The sequence below is a fragment of the Neofelis nebulosa genome, chromosome 9 (assembly GCF_028018385.1).
Source record: "Neofelis nebulosa isolate mNeoNeb1 chromosome 9, mNeoNeb1.pri, whole genome shotgun sequence".
Taxonomy (NCBI): domain Eukaryota; kingdom Metazoa; phylum Chordata; class Mammalia; order Carnivora; family Felidae; genus Neofelis; species Neofelis nebulosa.
Window position 1 is genome coordinate 64,208,093 of NC_080790.1, and position 18,340 is coordinate 64,226,432.

The window sequence follows — 18,340 nt, forward strand, 5'->3', positions numbered from 1 at the left end:
CAATTATAGATGGGCAAAATTTGGATCATCTTGTTAATGGTCAGAGTAAGATATACAAATATGCTGCATCCAAAATTTGGATACCTATTTTGAAAGGAGTATCTTGGAATGCCATAGATCCTTAAGCACCTAGGCCCTTTATCTCTCTCTCTCTCTCTCTCTCTCTCTCTCACCTATCCAGTGGGGGAGGGGGAGTGGGAAGCGGAGGAGAGAGAGAGAGAGAAGAGAAAATCCCAAGCAGGTTCCATGCTTAGTATGGAGCCTGACACAGTGCTCGATCCCAGAACCCTGGGATGATGACGTGAGCTGAAATAAAGTCAGATGATCAGTGGACTGAGTCACCCAGGCACTGCTTCTCAACTACTCAGGCCCTTTAGTGTCATATCCGAATTGTTACGATTTTTATTTTTATAGAATTTCACACATATGACTTACAAGAGCATCCAGGAATATTTCTATTGTCTGATCTTCATGTCCTATCAGCATGATGTTTTGTGGGTTTTGGATCAAATGGATGTACCATTTGGATCCAACAGGTGACATTCCCAGCAAACTAGACTATAGCATAGAGTCAGAAAGCTGATGTATCCCTGAGGCATAACAATAAAGATTTTTTGGTGCTTATGTCAATGAAGGCAAATTTCTGGTAGTGTCTATAAACTAAAATGGCTAAAAAATGTTTTGGCAAGATTAATAACTGCAGCTAAAAGATAGATTAATTTACTCTAGTGAGGAGAAAAAAAAATTGCAACAATAGCCACAACTGGAGTCTCAACTGATTTTGTTTTCAATAATCTGTCATTCACCATGACTCATGCCAAGCCAGCCTATTAAATTAATCGCCAAATCTCACCTTTCAGGAAGCAACCTCCAGGGTTCAGTGCTCCTGTTCACTGTTTTGGCAGGGAAGGAGAGTGCCAAATAGCCTCCACTTGGCGCTTCCCAAAATGATAACCCTTACTTTATAGGTGTAAGAAACTGTGTGGGATTCTGCCAGTTCCCTAAAATATCCATTCCCACAATTCCCTCAGGATCTGAGAAAATGACCCCAAGATGGTTTTGGGAACCCCACTTGGCCTCCCATGGAAAAAAAAAAAACGCAGGGCAGAACTCCACTTATCGTGTGGGCTCCATAAGGATCCCATACCCTAACGAACCTGACCATAGTAGAATTACAGATCCCCAGTAATCAGTGATAACTTTGAGACAATATTCAGTATTTTCCGAGTTTCAGTATTTCCCTTTCCTCAATGCACAAGTATTCAGCTTAACGATGGCCAGCCCCGTTAGGAAAGACATGGCAGAATGTTACATACAGCAGGATCTTTCCTCATAGGAGCTAGCCTCTCCTTCCTTGGGTGATGCTGGGTCTGTGAACCCAAAATTCTCTAGCACACTGGCTTCAATGAGACCTCTGTTCACCAGACCTAGAATAGCTTTGGTTAAATAAATCAAGACACACCTTAATTGGCTGTCTTTCTATTTCATTCCTGGGGACCCCATGGTTAATTAACCATAGGCAGAGATTTCTTCTCCTAAAGCCATTCCCTGATCCCCGAGTGTAGCATCTGGCTATTAAAACAATACCCACTTTGCTTCAGACTGTTAACAGTCATCACCTGGGCCAGGCCTCAGCTGGCTTCTCAACTGAGATCCACTGAGATTGGAATACCATTTTTATTGTAGCTCTTTCCACGAGCATTCTGAGCTCAGACAAAAATAAAAATAAAAAATAAAAGCCAGCAAAGCACTTTTAAATATTTGGGTATTTCCTTTTTTGCTCTCTTCTATTGGCAAGGGAAAGGAGTCTTCAGGGCTCTGGCAGGATATAGAAATAAGACACACGATCCATTTAATCTACTTTGTTACCTCACAAAATCTTTAAATTCTTTCCTCTGTGTTGTGCCAAGGACTTTATAGCCTTTATTTTACCAAAGCAACCAACAGTGGGTTCCTTTTTGCTTTGCCAAACCCAGAAAAACTGCTAAAACTTTTTGAGCTACCGCACTGAATGTAGTATGTTTTATGAATAAACTCATCATAATGAATACAGTTCATTTGTGTTCAGAAAAAAAAAAAAAAATCTTAGCTTTCCAACACTGGCTACACATTAAAATAATATGAGTTTTTAAAAAATATGATGCTTATTATACCCTCTACTCCCAGACATTTAAATCAGAATCTATGGGTTTAGACCAAGCATCTGCATTTTCTCAAAACCGCGCAAGTGATTTTGAGCCACGGTGAGGTGTGATGCTTGCTGCTACAGAAGTTCTCATTCACCTCCAAGGTTTCTATCACCACCTTTAGGCTAATGATGTATATTTATAAATCCTTCTAAGATTGGTCTTCTAAGCTTCAGCCCCCAAACAATATTTCTCTCTTTGCCTCTCCCCCCAATTTTCCAAGACTCTGTAGGCTTATACAATATAAAAGGGATTATCAAATCTTTTTTCTTACCATGTGCGAGGAACTGTGCGAAGATCAAAGTAGCCATATTAACCCTTGTCTCTGCTTTCTTTGTGTAGACATTTGATTGCCTATTGTGGGGTTTCTTAACCTCAGCACCATTAACACTTTGGGCTGGGTCATTCTTTGTTGAATGGGCTGTCTTGTGCTTTGTAAGGAATTGAGGACCTTTCTTAGCCTCTACCCACCAGATTCCAGCAGCCTCCTACTCACTCCCTTCTAGATATTGCCAAATGTCACCTGGGAGTCAAAATTGCCCTTAGTTGAGAACCACTGATTTATGGTCATTTTTACATAAACACTTCACAAGAACTTGCATTTTCACATTTGATCTACCGAGGAATAATTTTCTCTTCATTGTTCCTAGTCTTGGATATTTCTACCATTATCAAGACTTCGCTAATCCAGAGACCCAGTACTCAAAATTCAGTTTGAGATTGCTTTTGAGTGTTATGTTTCCTAGTCTCTTTTTGACTTGAACAGTTTTTCCCCTCCTGTCCACCCCCCCCCCTTTTTTTTTTCCCATGCTACTGACTAAAGAAATTGGTTTAGTTGTCTTGTGGTATATTTGACATTCTAGATTTGCCTGATTATTCCATCTTGACTTTATTTAGCTTGCTCCTCTATCCCTGTTTTACCAGTAAACTAGATATTACATCCATTAGATTCGTGTCAGCCAGTTTTGTATTTCATATTGTAGGGTATCAGTTGGCATATAATTAAGGGTGTCCAGCTTCTGGCTAAAGAGTTATCAGGTGGTGATAGCCCTGATTCCACCTTCATGAAATTGATAATTTTGCATCATGTGATTATTTCACCATAACTTTTCACATAATGGTTTAGGCACCTATCGTTGCTTATTGCCTAAGTCAATTATTTAAACTTAAAAAAAAATTAAAATCTATCAGCTCTATTAGTTTCCAGATTAAAACCTGCTAAAAGCTCTGCATTGCCTTTAGGATAAAGCTCAAATGTTTACATCACCACGTGAGACTTCTTCTGATGTGTGTCTTTCCTACTTGCTTAGATCACAGCTTGCCATTCCTCATCCTTTACCTGTAAGCACCGCAAGGCAGTTTCTTTAAACATTCTAAATTTCTTAACATTACTGTAACTTTTATTCAACTTCCTTGTGGGAGAATTTGTTTCACCTAATTCATGTTTTAGAACTAAGCTAAAGGCAACTATGAAAACTTTCCTGACCCCAGCAAGGTGGAGTTGACCACCATTATTTTGTAGTGGTGTGTGTGTGTGTGTGTGTGTGTGTGCGCGCGTCTCAAAGCGAGACCTTAATGCACTGTTCTACAAACTGAGTACAAAAATGGCTGCTTATTTTCTTTCCAATTGATTACCTAGAGTATACCTTAAATGCCACACTAGAAAAAAAAAAAAAAAGCATTTCTCTCTTTGTTCCCTCCCTGAAATATTCCACAGTTCTAGAGGCTTTCACAGTCCAAAAAAGGTAATCAGGAAGATATGCTGTGATAGTCATTAGGGCTGTTAAAAAAAAGTATCCAGGTTCTCCTTCTAAACACACAGTGAATATATACTTTTCTGCTCTATTGAAGAAAGAAGTAGCCATGTTATTTGGTTGGACAATGAAATATAAGTAAAAATGAGGCATTTCCCTTCCTTGGAGAAGACTTTAAGGCCCAGTATTTGATTTGTCCTTCCCTTCCCTATGTTTTAGCGGCTGTGGAAGCATGTGTTGAAATGGAGTCTGCATCAGCCTACGTCCCTGGGTAATGGACATTTCAGTCTGTGTTGGAATGTAGCATGAACAAGAAATAAACTTTATTTGGTGTTCAGCCACTGAGATTTTGGAAGTTTCTGATAGCACTACACAATGTAGGTAATTTGGGCTGACATAAACACTAAGTAGGAAGAGTATAAAGCCTGACGATTCTAGTATGTAAAGCTGGTAACCAAGCCTGGCTGCTGAAGAGTTTTGCTGCACACATCTGTAGAGGAGAGTTTCTCAACCTTGGCACGTTTAACATTTTGGTCTGGAAAAATATTTGTTGAAGGAGGCCATCTTATGCATTGTAGGATGTTTAGTAACAGTCCTGGCTTCCAACTATTAGATGCCAGTAGTATCCTCCACCCCCAGTTGTGACAACCAAAATGTCTGCAAGTACCATATGCCCTGGGGGTCAACATTGCCCCGAATGGGAAAATTGCTGCTTTAGGCAATGCATATTGGCTTTTGACACAACTCTCTACTCAGGCTGCTAGAGATCTGTGGGAGAGGAATGCTACTGTGTCAGAACTCAGGTCTGCCAGTGCGCCCTTGATGGGTTCCCAGAGTCACAGTTTTTCCATGTTGGCTCTTCCAAGGCCATGGGGCTCAAAACATCTCCCTGTGGCAATCCCAGAGTCCACTTCTTGTGATCCTGCATCTATTATCCTTGGACATCAATAGCATCAGGAATGGGGTAGCTATCACTTCGTGACCCTGAAAAAATATCTAATTTATACATACTCTTTCCAGGACAACAAATGCACCAAGCTCAAAAGGCTCAGCTAACCTGATGCGATAAGAAAAGAAAAGGTAAGAGCAAATTTAAGTATAATCGAATGTTAAATGTTCCTACTGAAATTCAGTAGGAATTTATTACTAGTATGTAGTACCAGGTATTCTTAAAGATACTAAGTTTTACTATACTCCTAAGTGAAAGGAGGCTAAGAAAATGTTTTCAAAGAGAAGTTCAGCATGAAAAACAAAACAAAACAAAGCAAACAAACAAACAAACAAAAAAACCTCTGATTGATAAAATGTTTATCCCATGGTAGTTTTTCCAGAGTTATTGAATGCATTTAAATGACACTGCAGAAACAGCTTCTTTGCATCTCATGGCTCCACCATTCCCGAGGGCTTTAGAATATTTGGATTCAGTTCACTCTCTCAGTAAGGAAAGAGAATGTTGAATCATGCTTAGAAAAGTTTCATGAGCCACCCACTTCCCATTGGTTACAATTCAGTCACCTGGTCACACCAACCTGCAAGAGAGGGTGGAAATGTAGTTTAGCCTTAGGCCCAGGAGACAGAGGAAATGGGTTCGGTGAGCACATAGAAGTCTCCACTACACTTTACTCTTTTACTCTTCTGATCACCAAATACCTTTTCTCTTCTCACATGTAAAACGTATGCCCAACCCCCATTCCCAAAGTAGACAGCCCAATGTTTCATCTATCACTGCATTCACCTTCAACTCCAGGATTTCCCAGTAGTTCACATCCTCTCTGTTAGAGTCTGGATTTTGATTCCTCTGGTCTCTGCCACCACCTCCCCTCCGGCTCCCCCCAACCCCCCACAAAAATACAGATACAAAATACAATGGTGGGCCAGGGACAGGAGAAATATAATAAGCTTACCCATTTGGAAAAAAGAATAGTAGAAGTACAAAGCAGTTACTTATTAATAGAGGTTAGGAAATTCTGCAGGGTAAGGGACTATAAGAAGCCCCTGCCCTAGCAGCAGAAAATATTTCTTGATTCGGTTTTCATTTTGCTCATTGGGAAATCCTTTATAGTACATAAAGTTGTATTTGAATAAAATTAGGTTTGTTGAAAATCAACTAAATAAAGTATAAGCCATGACTATTCCTGGGAACGGATTGCCTCTGAGGTTTTACCTTTGTTGCATGAAACTGCTTATCCAATGAGTGTATTCAATTTTCTTCTTAATTTACAATTGTTTTCTGGAGTCTCAGGACATAATTCAGGTTGTGACTTCTAGCAAACTATGCACACTAAGGTAAGGTAAGATACTCTGTTTCAGAAATTTGAGTAAGTTTTAAATACAGGAAATAACTTTGACACATTTATATGAAATATAATAGTATAAAATTATAAATATATTATATATATTTATATTAATATATGTCTAGTGAATAAATATTGGTACTCTAAAGAGTCCTAAAAATTTGTGTGATTACATCTGTTATCCCCATTGGTCAGGTTTTCATATGGAGTCCCAGTTATAAAACTTGGACCAGCCAACTTTGACACATGATTGATTATTTGTTTCTTTGTGCCCTTTTCATTTCACAAATCTTTTCTTTTGTATCTGTTTTAGGCTCTAAAGGAGAATGAGATTAAAATGAATCCTCCTCAAATGGATTACTTGAATATAACTATAAGAAACAATTTTATACACTTAAGATTTTGAAGAATATTTTAAAAGTCCTGCTAATTTTTGTATAAACTTACAATGTTTTTGTCATTTTCAAATGACTATATATGTATACAAAATTGCCTTGAATTTTGAACTGATGATATATAATCATTTCTGAATAAGTACCTACAGAAGGGAGATTATCTACATCTAGATAAGGCTTTTAGTTCATAATTTGAACATGAACATCCAAAGGCTGAATCCTCTTGATTCATCAATTAAAGTAATAAAACCTCATGTAAAGATGTTTGCTTCAACTCTTTGTTGCTGTTCCCTCCGTACTGAACACAAACTTCATCTCCTGCTGCAATAATTGGTTCACAACATTCCTACATCATTTCCTGAAAGCATTTATTGTCCAACTAAAAGTGAACAAGACTAAACTATCTTAATTGTTGGCAAAACAGCAAAAATATCCAATGCCAGTTTTCCACATTAGATTTCGCAAACACAATCTTATTAAGTGGATGACAACGTGAATGAGATTTTCAAAGTTTTATTTTCAGATTTATTATTCAGATAATCCACACCTGTGTTTTTGAGCCCATTCACTTTTTAAAAAATTTATTTTATTTTTTATTTATTTTGCCAGAGAGAGAGAGAGAGAGAGAGAGAGGCAGTGTGAGTGAGGCAGGGACAGAGAGAGTGAGAGAGAGTGCTAGAGAGAGAGAGAGAGAGAGAGAGAGAGAGAGAGAGAGAGAGAGTTCCAAGCAGGCTCCATGCTGTCAGCACAGAGCCCCCTACGGGACTCCATCCCATGAACCATGAGATCATGACGTGAGCTGAAATCAACAGTGCACTCAGCCTACTGAGTCACCCAGGTGCCCTGAGCCCATTTGCTTCCTACAGATACATTTTTGGAATTGCAAAGGACCTTAGAGATCATAATGTGATCTATACGAAGTCAAGCATTTGAAGTTTCTTGACTTTCTTTTCATTATGTTGTGCTTCCTCTAACTTAATAGATGATTTTAAGTTGGATAGCATTTACATTTATAAAAATCTTTGCTAATGCTTTCTTTTAAAAAGTTCATGGTACTGTTAAGTAATTTGCTTTACATGGAAAAATGAAAGGTCTTTTTTCTTTAAAATATCAACTGATTATGTAAGTTCTTTCCTTTTATCTTGACGTTGTTTTGTTTTTTTCACATATCAAGATTTCATACACACTTTTAATGTACCAATACAACACACTCACATATGTCATTTTAATGGCTTTTAACATTCTATCATGTTATATAATTTGACCATTTCTAAGTTATTAGGCATTAAGTTGTCTCCTATTTCTATTAACATTTTTGGATTATCTTCTTGGGATATACTCCCATAAGTTGTACTTGTTCAAAAGAAAATAGTTTTTATGTTTTCTGCTGTATATAAGTAGATTGCTTTTTTAAAAACATTTTTCAAATTACACATAATAAGCAATGTATAATTATATCTGTTTCCTCATAGACCTGCTAACATTAAGTTTAAATAAGATTTCAAAGAATAAAAAAGGTGTTACTAATTTTTTGATAAAGATACTTTCAAAATGTTTTTGTTATTTTGAAATGACTATATATGTATAAAATTACCTCTAAACTTTTGAATTTTGGTGTGAATTTTAATTTATTTTTATTAATTTAGTTATTTCTTAAAATTTTATAAAATCAGCTATTTCCACATTATGGATAACTCATTACTTGCTCTCTTTTGTCCGTAGATAGAAACAAGCAACACTGAAAGAAATAAAATTGCTATTTTAGCAAATCCTATCCCCATCAACAAAGGATTCTTTAAAGGAATGTGATAAACCACAACCATATCTTTTTTATTTTTCATAGCTGAAGGACATTTTTAGATGAAAAATATACTTGTGATTTCATGGCTTCCTTATTCTATTTGCAGGATATTTCATTACTATGTAGATTACACTAAGTTTCCAAAATGTAAAATTGGTTCCTTATTGCTTATAATGTTACCTATTCATCTGATTTTTTTCTTTCTTTTCCTTTTTCTTTCTTTCTTCCTTCCTTCCATCCTCTTCCTTCCTTCCTTCCTTCCTTCCTTCCTTCCTTCCTTCCTTCCTTCCTTCCTTTCTTTCCTTCGGAGAGAGTGAGTGTGAATGAGGGAGAGGGGCAGAGGGAGAGAATCTCAAGCAGGCTCCATGCTCAGCTCAGAGCCCCATACTGGGCTCTATTCCATGACCCTGGGATCATGATCTGAGCTGAAATCAAGAGTCAGATGCTCAACCATCTGAGCCACCTAGAAGCCCCTATTCATCTGATTTCTAATCCTTAATGCTTTTATAAATGATGTTCATTTCAGTTAGTCAACAAAATATAAATTAATTTTAGTGCTCTTTGAAAGGAAAAATCATCTTGAAATAAAAAGAAAATACAGGAAAATATACTATCATATCTTTAGAAGTACACATACATGAAAATTTGTCATATAAAGCATATATTTCATTAATAATGCGTTGCCAAGAAAGTACAAATATTTTTTTGGGGGGAGAGGGCAGGTGGATTTTTCAGTGTTACAGAAATGGAAAGCAGCCCATCTCCACCATTCTCTCCTTTATTCTTACTAACAAATTCCAAACAATATATTTGCCAAAAAAACGCACCTGTGTTTCCCAGACCCTTTGCATATGGGATGGCCCATGTGATATAAGACTTGTTCAAGGGACCTCTGTGAAAGCTATCACTGCCCTTCTATCTATTGATGGTTAGGGCTCCAGTAGTGATCTTGTGACCATGATAGAAAAGCCAAGTAAATTTTCGTTCCCTAATATCAGACCCAAATTGCCATTATGCTTTCAGCTTTTTTTTCCTTTAAAGTTTCTCTTTTTATAACTGAAATGATCTCCGTATTAAGAATGTCTTTTAAATGATGGTTTGACACTAATAAACTATGTGTATTCACATAGCTAATGTCTAAACCTTAACTATGTGGCGAGGTAACTCTGACGTTGGAACTGCAAAATCTTTGACAATTATTCACTTGATTAGTGCAATGACTTTCAGCTGGTTGCACAGTAGAATCAGGTGTGAAAATAAAACTTCACTAAGTCTAAGGTAATGGTGTTCAAATTTCGGCTTACATTAGAGTCCCTTGTTAAAACACAGAGGTGTTAAACGTGTGATTCTTAAAACAGATTGCTGAACTCGTCTCCTAGAGTTAAGAGATTCAATTGGTCTGGGGTGACATGGTCTCAGGTGTTACTGATGATGCTGGTCCAAGGACCACCCTTTGAGAACCCCTAGTCAAGGCTACAGCTTGGGCACCCATGTAAATAGTTTAACATGATTGTGATGGTTGACTGCAGTATCATCCTTAATGAATGAGTTGCATAATTGAGGGAGGGGAGGGTCACATCCCTAAGAAGGTTCTCAAACTTTGCATGCATCATAATCATCTGGAGGGCTTGTTAAAACACACATGGTTAGGCCTTACTCCCAGAGTTTGGGATTCCCTAGATCTGAGACAGAGGGGTGAAAATTTGCATTTCCCAGGTGAGACTGCTGCTGATGGCTCTAGACATTTTAAAAACGACTGTTTTAGTGTAATTTGTATCTAACTACCACTGCCATACTCTTGTTTTTCCCTAAGTATCCAGAATATGGTGATAATTGTTGTGAAAGTTTAAGAATCTTCAGGAAGTCAAATTCCATTTTGAGGGCAATAAAGATAGGAGGGAGTACATCTTAGTCTTCTTTACATGGCCTGTGGCATATTACAATGATGTTTTGCAAATACTAGGGTTCAAAAATATAATGCATTGAATAGTGATGGTGGTATCAAACAGTTTTGTACTAAATAGTAGTAAGCTACTTATTTAATCAGCCCTCAGTACAAGGAAATAGATAATCACCATTTCTGAGTAAAAAAAAAATGTATAGAAAGGGTTATCAAAGAAAAATTAACTTTGGCTCAACAAGTTAATCGGCAATCTTCCCTCACATTTTGCCTTTAGACGTTTGTGAATGCAGTGCACCAAAGCTGAGTGTGATGTTGACTTGAGTCTGGAGATACGTATGTATATGTGTGTAAATATATTTGTGTGCGTGTTGTGTGTGTGTGTACACACACAAATACACAATTGTGCAGTTCTGAAATACAATAGTAACTGACTAAACTTGGTAAACCATAGAATTACAATGTTGCATGTGATATACTGAATGGATTATAATACATTGTATAGTAATACATACAGAATACATTTTTCTGTACGCTGAAGGCATACAAGAGATCCTGTAGAACAGGCTAATAGACTGATTACAGTGAAGAAGGGAAGTTGAGGCAGGTTCAGGGTAAAGGAAATACAATACCCAGACTGTACAAACCATCTTATGCGGTAAGAAATGCAACTCCACAAAGCTGTAGTAGTCTCTCAGTAAAATCAAACAAAATTACCAAAAGGGTTATTGGGACAATCAAGGCTGGAATGCTCTTGTTCAATTACATCTGTGAAAATAACAATCTTCCCTCCTGCCCCCTATTGGGGCCAATGCTATCTCCTGCCGAGCATCTACTGTGGCTGGGCCTGAGTCCAGGTGCCCGGACTAGCCCAAGACCTTCATTTCCCCTAGCGCGGAATCTTCGAGACTTTTTCCCGCCAAAGCCGGTGTTTCCGCCCCTCGGAGCCCAGGGCGCTGGCGGGACTGCGCATGTGCGGGGCGCAGCCAGTGGCTAAACCCCCGGCGGCTCCACGGACGGCGAACCGTGGCGGAGATGGAAGCGAGCCTGTTGCGCCAGTGCCCGCTGCTTCTGCCTCAGAACCGGGCGAAAACCGTGTACGAAGGATTCATTTCAGTTCAGGTACCTGCCCGCTTGTTGCCTGCTCGCTACTTGGGCCTCCCTCTCGCGGCGCAGCTCCGCCCCTGGAAGTCAGTTACGGGAGCGGTTAGCGGCCCGGACCTGTGGGGATCGAGGGGGGCGGCGCGGGACCGCTTCCTCCGAGTCTAGAGGTTTGAGAACGGCTGCTGTTGTGGGCAAGCCGGCCCCTCGCTACCGCGTCGGTGGCCGGGACGGGCTCGCAGCCAGGGACTTGGCCGGCGGAACCCCGCGCTGGACCGGAGCGGGGGGCGGGGCGGAGGGCCACGCCCCCTCGCTCAGCTTCCTGAGTTTGGCCTCCCTTTTGACTCGGTGTCTGTCCCACCGTTAACTGTGTTTTTGTTTGTTCGTTTTTTCGCAAATTTTTGCCTACCTCGATTCTAACGCCATTCCCACCCCGCCCGACAAAACCCACGAAGGTTGGTGCCTGTTCACGAGGGAATCCGTGCTAATTATATTCGTTTTACAGTAAAATAAACAAATTAAAAAATATGTATATATAAGCCTCCTTTTGGCTCCCAGCTTAGTCGTGTGTACCTGAACACCTCCAGCAGCGATATTTTGTACGGAATCTTAATAATTCATTACTTCTGAGTGCAAGTGGCTTCTCTTGTGGAGTTTATTACACATGGTAACACACGTGTACATTTCTGAAGTTTACAGAGTGCTTTCCAAGTACCTTGTTTCACTAATGCTCAGCCCCTTGAGGCACGATTTAAAAAAAAAAAAAAGTCATTCTCTCTTCATAGTTAAGTAAGTCAAAGCATGGGAAGGCGGAGAGGTTAAGTTACTTGCCCATGATCACCAGAATTCCTTAAAGCCAGGCTTTGTGATTCACCCGTGGATGGATTTTGCTCCTCTGCATTGCACCAAGATACCCTAGGGTAGAATTTTAAGGATAGATTTTTGCTCCCTGACCTTTACACTCATCATGGTACCATCTCTCTGACCACACATATGTTTTTTTAAATCTTTTAAAATTAACAGATCCAGCCTGAGGGAAAACTGGTGAAACCACACACAAATTAACCACCTGCAACATTTTTTAATTTTTAATTTTTTTTTTAAAGTTTGTTTGTTGAGAGACAGAGAGTGATGGAGCAGTGGAGCGCGAGCGGGGCAACGAAGGGCAGAGAGAGAGAGGGAGAGAGAGAATCCCAAGCAGGCTCCGGAGGTGGGGCTCTGAACTCATCAATAGTGAGATCATGACCTGAGCTGAAATCAAGAGACTGATGCTTAACCAGGCGGTGGGCCCTAACCACCTGCAACTTATAATACGGGTCATGAATAGGTTGAATGATCAATCCGTACCTTCTAGCTATAAAACGTAACACGTGACTGACGAACCAGAGGATTTGGTTTGCTATGTGAAATAAGGAGAAATTCCTGAAGAGGAAAGAAACAAAGTGGTCATTTTAAAACAACTTAACATTGAAGCAGAACTGTATTTTCTAAGAAAATATGTATGAATCTTAGGCAAGTTTTCAATTATTTGGACTCCTTTTTATGGAAACACAAATTATGCAATTTTGTCATAATTTAAAATTTAGTGATTAACCAGATAATTTGGAAAAATATCATGGTAATGAATAAAAATTTCTGTTCTCAGAATTATTTTTATTTTCTGAAAGGAAAATGAATAATTGCATTGCTCCACCTTACCTTGATTAACGCTCCATTCAACAATTCTCATCAAAACAGACATTGCCAGTATTAAATGAATGGGATGGAGGTAAAATTTAACTCTTAATTATAGTGATTAAGAGAATGGTTTCACCTTTCAAAAATGTTTGAGTATTGGGTATTTGAAAACTTGATAATTTATTTAACTTTAAAGAGAAGCATATTTCATGCTTTTTTTTAGTTATAAATGACATGCAACGTTATATTAGTTTCAGGTGTACAACATAATGATTTGATATATGTATGTATTGTGAAATGATCACAGTTAAGTCTAGCTGTTCATCTGATTCGCCATATGTAGTTGTAGAATTTTTTTCCTGTGGTGAGAACTTTGAAGATTAGTCTCTTAGCAGCTTTCAGATATGCAATAGTATTAACTCCTGTTGCCATGCTGTACGTTACATCCCTTTAACTTTTTTATGACTGGGTGTTTGTGCCTAGAAGGTGCACAACCTTTACCTGTTTGACCTACTTCCCCACTAGCACACATACTTTTTGAAGATCGGGGCCGTATCCTAGAATTATCGTTAAGTTTTGAAGTTTACTCAAAACATATAATAATCTCTCAAAAATACAGAGTGAGTTATCACATTTACTTGCTAAATGAAACTTTTACCCACCCCTCAGAATATTGAGTGTATAACTAATCAATACACTGTAATTAAGGGAAGGTTACAGAGGGTACATATGGATATATTCATTTTTCTTCAAATTCATCGGGATAATCACAGCAAGTAGAGGTTAAATTTCATTATTATTTCTGGAATAAAGGTAATCCACTTTTCCCTTCCCCAGTTGGAAGTACCAGTCTTGAATTACCTAGGTGAAAACATGATTCACTTTTCAGACAATATTTAGAAAAATTGAAGAGATCTTAAGTTACATTTTTATTAGGAACCATGTTTCCAGCATTTTAGGCACTTTAAGGAAAGTACTTTGTATTATATGTGTCTGTCTGCTAAAGCCTCTTAGAAAATGTGTAAACAAAAAAACAAAATAAAACAAAAAAGAGAAAATGTGTAAACATCAGAATTGAGATTAGATGAAATTTACCTGTGACCCTTTGTTGTAGCTACAGTTCTGATTTGTACTTGCCTTAAGCAGCTTACTGAAATCATAACGTAAACAACTTAATTTAACATTGTTTTGTTTGGTGGAGCTGATTTTCGTCTGTTTGTCTTGTATATAATTTCAAACTTACAGTAACAAGCATGTATGAAGATTACCCAGATTCTCCATTTTACTTTTGCCCCATTTGATTTATTATTCTGAGTGTGTGTGTGTGTATATATAATATATATATAATATATAATATTTTATATATATATATGTGGGTGGGTATATATACACATTATTTTTCTGAACAGTTTAAGATTAGGTTGTAGACATAGTGCCTCTTTATTCTTAAATATTTCAGCATATATTTCATGAGAACAAGGATACACTTATATAAATCCACAGTACAGTTACCAAAATCAGGAAGTTTAATCAGATGTAATGCCATTATCTGGAGTCCAAATTCAAATTTTGTTGATGTTGCAATTACATATTTTGTGTCCCTTTCCAGCCTCCTAAAAGATATCACATTACATTTAGTTGACGTATCTCTTTAATCTGGAATAGTTCCATGGTCTCTTTGCTTTTAATAAATTTGAGAATTTTTAAGTTTATTTATTTTGAAAGAGACAGAGTGTGAGTCAGGGAGGGGCAGAGAGAGAGAGAGAGAGAGAGATTGAGAGCGAGAGAGAAGATCCCAAGCAGGCCCCATATTGTCAGTGCGGAGCCTGATGCGGGCTTGTACCCACAAAACCATGAGTGAGATCATGACCTGAGCCGAAACCAGGGGTCGGACCCTTAACCAAGAGTCGGACGCTTAACCAACTGAGCCACAAGAGTCCGACGCTTAACCAGGAGTCGGACTGAGCCGCCCAGGTGCCATAAACTTGATGTTGTTTAAGATTACAGTATGGTTATTAGGCAGAATGTCCCTCAGTTTGGGTTTGACTGATGTTTCCTCATCATTAAATTCAGATCATGTCACTTTGGCAGAGATGACACAGAAAGAATGTTGTGTTATTTTCAGGGCTCATGAAGGTAGCGGGTTTCATTGGTGATGTTACCTCTGATCACCTGTTTAAGATGACATGTGCCAGATTTTCCTTTTGTAATTCAGAAGTACTTCTAGAGAGCTATGAGGCATCAAACTTTCAGGGGTACACACCAGTTTTAGCATCTGTTGACTCTTGATTGAACCAGTTAGTACTGTGGTGGTTGCCAAATAAATGATGATTTCCTTTTCTTTTTCTAAAGTTTATTTCTTTTGAGAGAGAGAAAGACAGACACAGAGAGTGTGCGTGAGTGGGGCAGGTGCGTGAGTGAGAGAATAACAAGCAGGCTGCACACTGTCTGCATGGAGTCAGATGCAGGGCTCAAACCTGTGAAACCATGAGATCGTAACCTGAGCCGAAATCGAGAGTCGGCAGCTCAATTGACTAAGCCACCCAGGTGCTGCACCAAATGATGCTTTTCTGACTTCACTAGTTTTTCTTTATTGTCATTTTATTATAAGGAGTAGCTTTCTCTTTTTCCCCACTTACTTGTATCAGACGGGACTCATTGGTTTTAAAAATAATTTATTTAATGGATTGTGATCATTACTTATTTTGATGTTTAAATTATCCCAGATTTGGCTATGAGTGCACATTTTTATTGATAAAATTTTTATAGCTCTGCATTATCCTCTTATTACTGTTTTTATAGTACTCTGTATATGCTGACTTACAGTGTTTCATCGTCATAGTTTTTTAGTACTGAAGTTTACTTTGTAGATCCCTTGTACCCAGGAGTTATTTAATAGAAAAGTAAAACATTTTCTCACAAGTCTTGTTTTGATTTTTAATTTTGTTATTTCTAGTTCTCTTACATTGTGATTAGATAATCTTTGTAAAAATTATAGCGTGTGAAACTTATTGATCCTTTGTATGTGTATGTGTGTGTGAGAATAAACCCTCTGGCTTTAAGAAGATATTTTAAGAAGATATTATTAGATTGTTCCTTTTCTTTTGAGTGAGCCTTGGTAGTTTGTTTCCTTCAAGGAATTTGATTATTTCCTCTAGATTTTTGAATTTGTCTTAAATGTTATGATATTCCATTATTATCCTTTTAATGAATGCTTTTAGGATCTATAATGATGTTCCCTATATTATCTTTTGCTGCATAACTACCTACTCCAAATCTTTGTGGCTTAGAACAACAAACATTGTCACATATGCTGTGGATCAGGAATTTGAAAGTTACTTGGGTGGATGGTTCTGGATCAGTGTTCCTCATGAACTTGCAATGAAGATGCTAGCTAGTTTCCCAGTACTCCAAAGGCTTGACTAGAGCTGAAAGATTTGCTTCCAGGATAGCTCATGAACATGGCTGTTGGCTGGAGCCTTCTGTTTTCTGCTGCTTTTGACTGGAGGCCTTCAGTTCCTTACGGCACAGACCTCCATAGTGTCCTCACAACATGGCAGCTAGCTTCCCCTGAGTGACATAACAGAGACCAAGCAGAAAGCTGCATAGTCCCTTTTTTCCCCTGGCCTCTGGTATTAATACATACTTACTTCTGCTTTATTCAGTTTTTCTAGAAGCAAGTTGTAAATCTAGTCTTTATTCAAAAGGAGAGAAATGAGGTACTGACTCTTAAAGGCAGAAATAACTGGATAGAGGCTTATAAATTTTATTGATCTCAGGGCACCTGGGTGGCTCAGTTGGTTAAACGTCTGACTCTTAATTTTGGGTCTGATTCTTGATTTCGACTCAGGTCATGATCTCACGGTGTATGAGGTCAGGCCCTGTGTCCAGTGGGCTCTGCGCTGACCGTGCAGAGCCTGCTTCTGATTCTCTCTCTCTCTCTGCCCCTCCCCAACTTTCTCGCACACTCTCTGAAAATAAACTTAAAAAAAAAATTTATTGATGTCTTTGAAGAACCTACTTTTCATTTTACTGATTTTTTTTTTCTCTTATTTTTGTGCTTGTGTTTCATCGCTTTCTGTTAAGTTTCCCAATTTCTTCAAGTGGGAGGTTAGCTCCTTGATAATGAGAAGTTTTTTGTCTTATAATATAGATGTGTAGTGCTGTAAATTTTTCTTCAGATGCTACTTTAGCTGTGTAAGATCTACTTCATATGTTGTATTTTCATTTTTGTTTTTTAAGTTCAGGATACTTGTTAATTTCTTTTTATTTATTTATTTTTTTGCACAGGTTACTTAGAAGAACAATGTCTTCCTAAGTATTTGAGGATTTTCCAGATCTCTTTTTGATACTGATCTATAATTTAGTTTCATATTGGTCACAACATGATTCTTATGATTTAAACTTTTTAAAATATTTTGGGACTTATGGCATAGAATATGGCCTATATTGGTAAATGTTATGGCTGTACTTGAAAAGAATGTGCATTCTGCTGCTGTTGGGTGGATTGTTCTATAATGTCAGGTCTAGTTGGTTCATAATGCTATTTGAGTTTTTTATGTGCTCACTGATTTTCTGTCTGCTTGTTTTATTAATGAAAGGGGGTATTGAAGTCTATAATTATCGATCAATTTCTGCTTTCATTTCTCAGTTTTTGCTTCATTTATTTTGAAGTCCTTTTATTAGGTACATAAACTTTAAGGATTATTAAGCAATCTTGAACTAATTTTTTTCTTTTCTTTCTTTTTTTTTTATGATTCTGAAATGACCCTTTTTATCTGTGGTAATCTTTATCCTAGAATCTCTACTTTCTGATAGTAGTATAGTGACTCCAGCTTTCTTTTGATTAGTGCTGGCATGGCTTAATGTTTTTCCATTCTTTATTTTATACCTATCTGTGCCTGTATATTTAAAGGGGATTTCTTTTGGGATTTCTTTTCTTCCTAGTGTTATTCCTTTAACATTTCTTGTGGTGCATGTCTTGTACTGATAAATTGGCTGTTTTTTGGCTGTTTTATATCTGACATATTGTTTGGCCTTTTGAAAGATACTTTTACTAGGGCTAAAACTCTAGATTGATTTTTTTTCCCCCCCTTTTCGTATTTTACAAATGTTGCTTAACTGTCTTGCATTATTTCCTGTGTGAAATCTCTAGTATTTCTTACTTTTGGTCCTCTAAGTAGTGTGTCGTTTTTCTTTGCTTATAATACGATTTTTGTTTTTTGTCATTAG

General features: G+C 37.8%; 1 protein-coding gene and 1 long non-coding RNA gene across 6 annotated transcripts in view; one reads left to right on the top strand and one right to left on the bottom strand.

Moving 5' to 3' along the window:
- Window positions 1-5,289: 5,289 nt before the first annotated feature.
- On the bottom strand, window positions 5,290-11,748 carry LOC131485069 (uncharacterized). Its single transcript, XR_009248616.1, has 3 exons — window positions 11,457-11,748; window positions 6,105-6,221; window positions 5,290-5,469 (listed from the first exon to the last, which is right to left on the bottom strand). It is a non-coding gene; the product is annotated as an uncharacterized LOC131485069 (long non-coding RNA).
- The window catches only part of FANCL (FA complementation group L), an 83,400-nt gene continuing 76,358 nt past the window's right edge, over window positions 11,299-18,340 (top strand). For 2 of the 5 annotated variants that reach the window (XM_058684037.1, XM_058684033.1), the window contains exons 1-2: window positions 11,342-11,452; window positions 13,099-13,199. Coding sequence is in view for 4 of the 5 variants with exons in the window: in XM_058684033.1 (XP_058540016.1) it covers window positions 13,185-13,199 (15 nt within the window). In the remaining variant the exon portion in view is untranslated. Of the gene's footprint in view, window positions 11,453-13,098; window positions 13,200-18,340 lie in introns of all 5 variants that reach the window. The other 3 variants (XM_058684032.1, XM_058684035.1, XM_058684034.1) reach the window with 2 other exon arrangements.